The sequence below is a fragment of the Sphaeroforma arctica genome, assembly GCF_001186125.1.
Source record: "Sphaeroforma arctica JP610 unplaced genomic scaffold supercont1.124, whole genome shotgun sequence".
Lineage (NCBI taxonomy): Eukaryota > Ichthyosporea > Ichthyophonida > Sphaeroforma > Sphaeroforma arctica.
In genome coordinates, this window is record NW_014040434.1 from 80,531 (window position 1) to 81,857 (window position 1,327).

Here is a 1,327-nt window from a genome sequence, read left to right on the forward strand (position 1 = left end):
AACGGGTTATTGCTGGATATGTGGATACAAATCTGTGTGCACTGGTGGAAAATATACCGTAAACAAGCGCACACTCCTCAGCCGAAGAATATAAACTACTGTGAAAGATACCCTCAACGGTACATATAGGCACATACAATGGAGTTTATCATGTGTGTCCTGTATAGCTATGTTTCAAGGATACGAATGTATCGCATGCATATATCCTGTCATGCAAAGACTTTTGGAACACTTCCCCCACGCCACTCACTGAGCCACGCTGTGCTACTAGTGCGCGTGACCAACTATCTCCTTTTACAATACTCACGCACACGCACACTCGTACCCGCCAAACACACACCAGGCACCACACCCCACACACCCCCCACAACATGATCCTGTACTCAGCCACGACGTCTTGTAGAGCTGAGGGTTTGGGTATTAGGCTGTGGGGTTGTAGTTGAAGGAGAGGCGCTCTGGACCAGGCACCAGACACCTCTGTACCAAAACACAACACTACTTGAAATTCAGTTTTTGGGTTCATGAATTCGGGTTTATGAGTTAATACGTCGTGGCATTGATACACCACATACCTTAATTCCGTCGACAATTGCGCGTCACTCTTGAGCCATTGTGGGGCGGCCCCGAGCATGCGCGTGAACACCACAGCCACAAACCTCCGCACAATACGTACGAGCTCGTTCAGCTCAAAGTACTCGGCAACGTTGTAGAACATCACAGTTGTGTAGTACAATGCGCGTAGGGTGGTATCCGTGCGTGTACAGGATAAGTAGCACAGCTGAAGCCCGTTACCCTCGAACGCGAAGTTGGAGGTAAGGTCCGAGTGCACCGAATCGTCTGTGGAGGTAGGGAAGACAAGCGAGAGGATTTATCAGATACACTGTTTTTTGAGAGACGAGATACACGATTGACTATAATATCGAATACAGGAGAACGAACACCACGGGAATTTAATTGAACTATGTTATTTGGCTATTCATAATGATAGTGCCGTGGATAGAAGGGGATGAGGTGGAAGGTAGATAGAGAGTGGTAATTGTTAGTATGAGTGTATGTGTGCAGGTGTGGACATGGCTGTGTATGCTATGTGCGATATCTACCTCTGTATCAGCCCTCATATGCATACATTTGTATCCATCCCTTCGCAGTAGGCATTGAAACAATCTCGGCAAGGCATATTCAAGCATGAACTTAAGTGCAATATACATTAATATAAAATATATATGTATATATATATATATATATATATATAGTATATATATATATATATATATATATATATATATATATATATATATATATATATATATATACTATACGTATATAT

At 43.0% G+C, this 1,327-nt stretch overlaps 1 protein-coding gene across 1 annotated transcript in view; it reads right to left on the reverse strand.

Moving 5' to 3' along the window:
* Positions 1-1,327, reverse strand: part of SARC_02699 (hypothetical protein) — a gene marked incomplete at its 3' end in the record, with an annotated part of 12,702 nt that overhangs the window by 10,127 nt on the left and 1,248 nt on the right. The window contains exon 3 of the mRNA XM_014303536.1: positions 573-837. Within this exon, the coding sequence (XP_014159011.1) occupies positions 573-837 (265 nt within the window). The remainder of the gene's footprint in view (positions 1-572; positions 838-1,327) is intronic.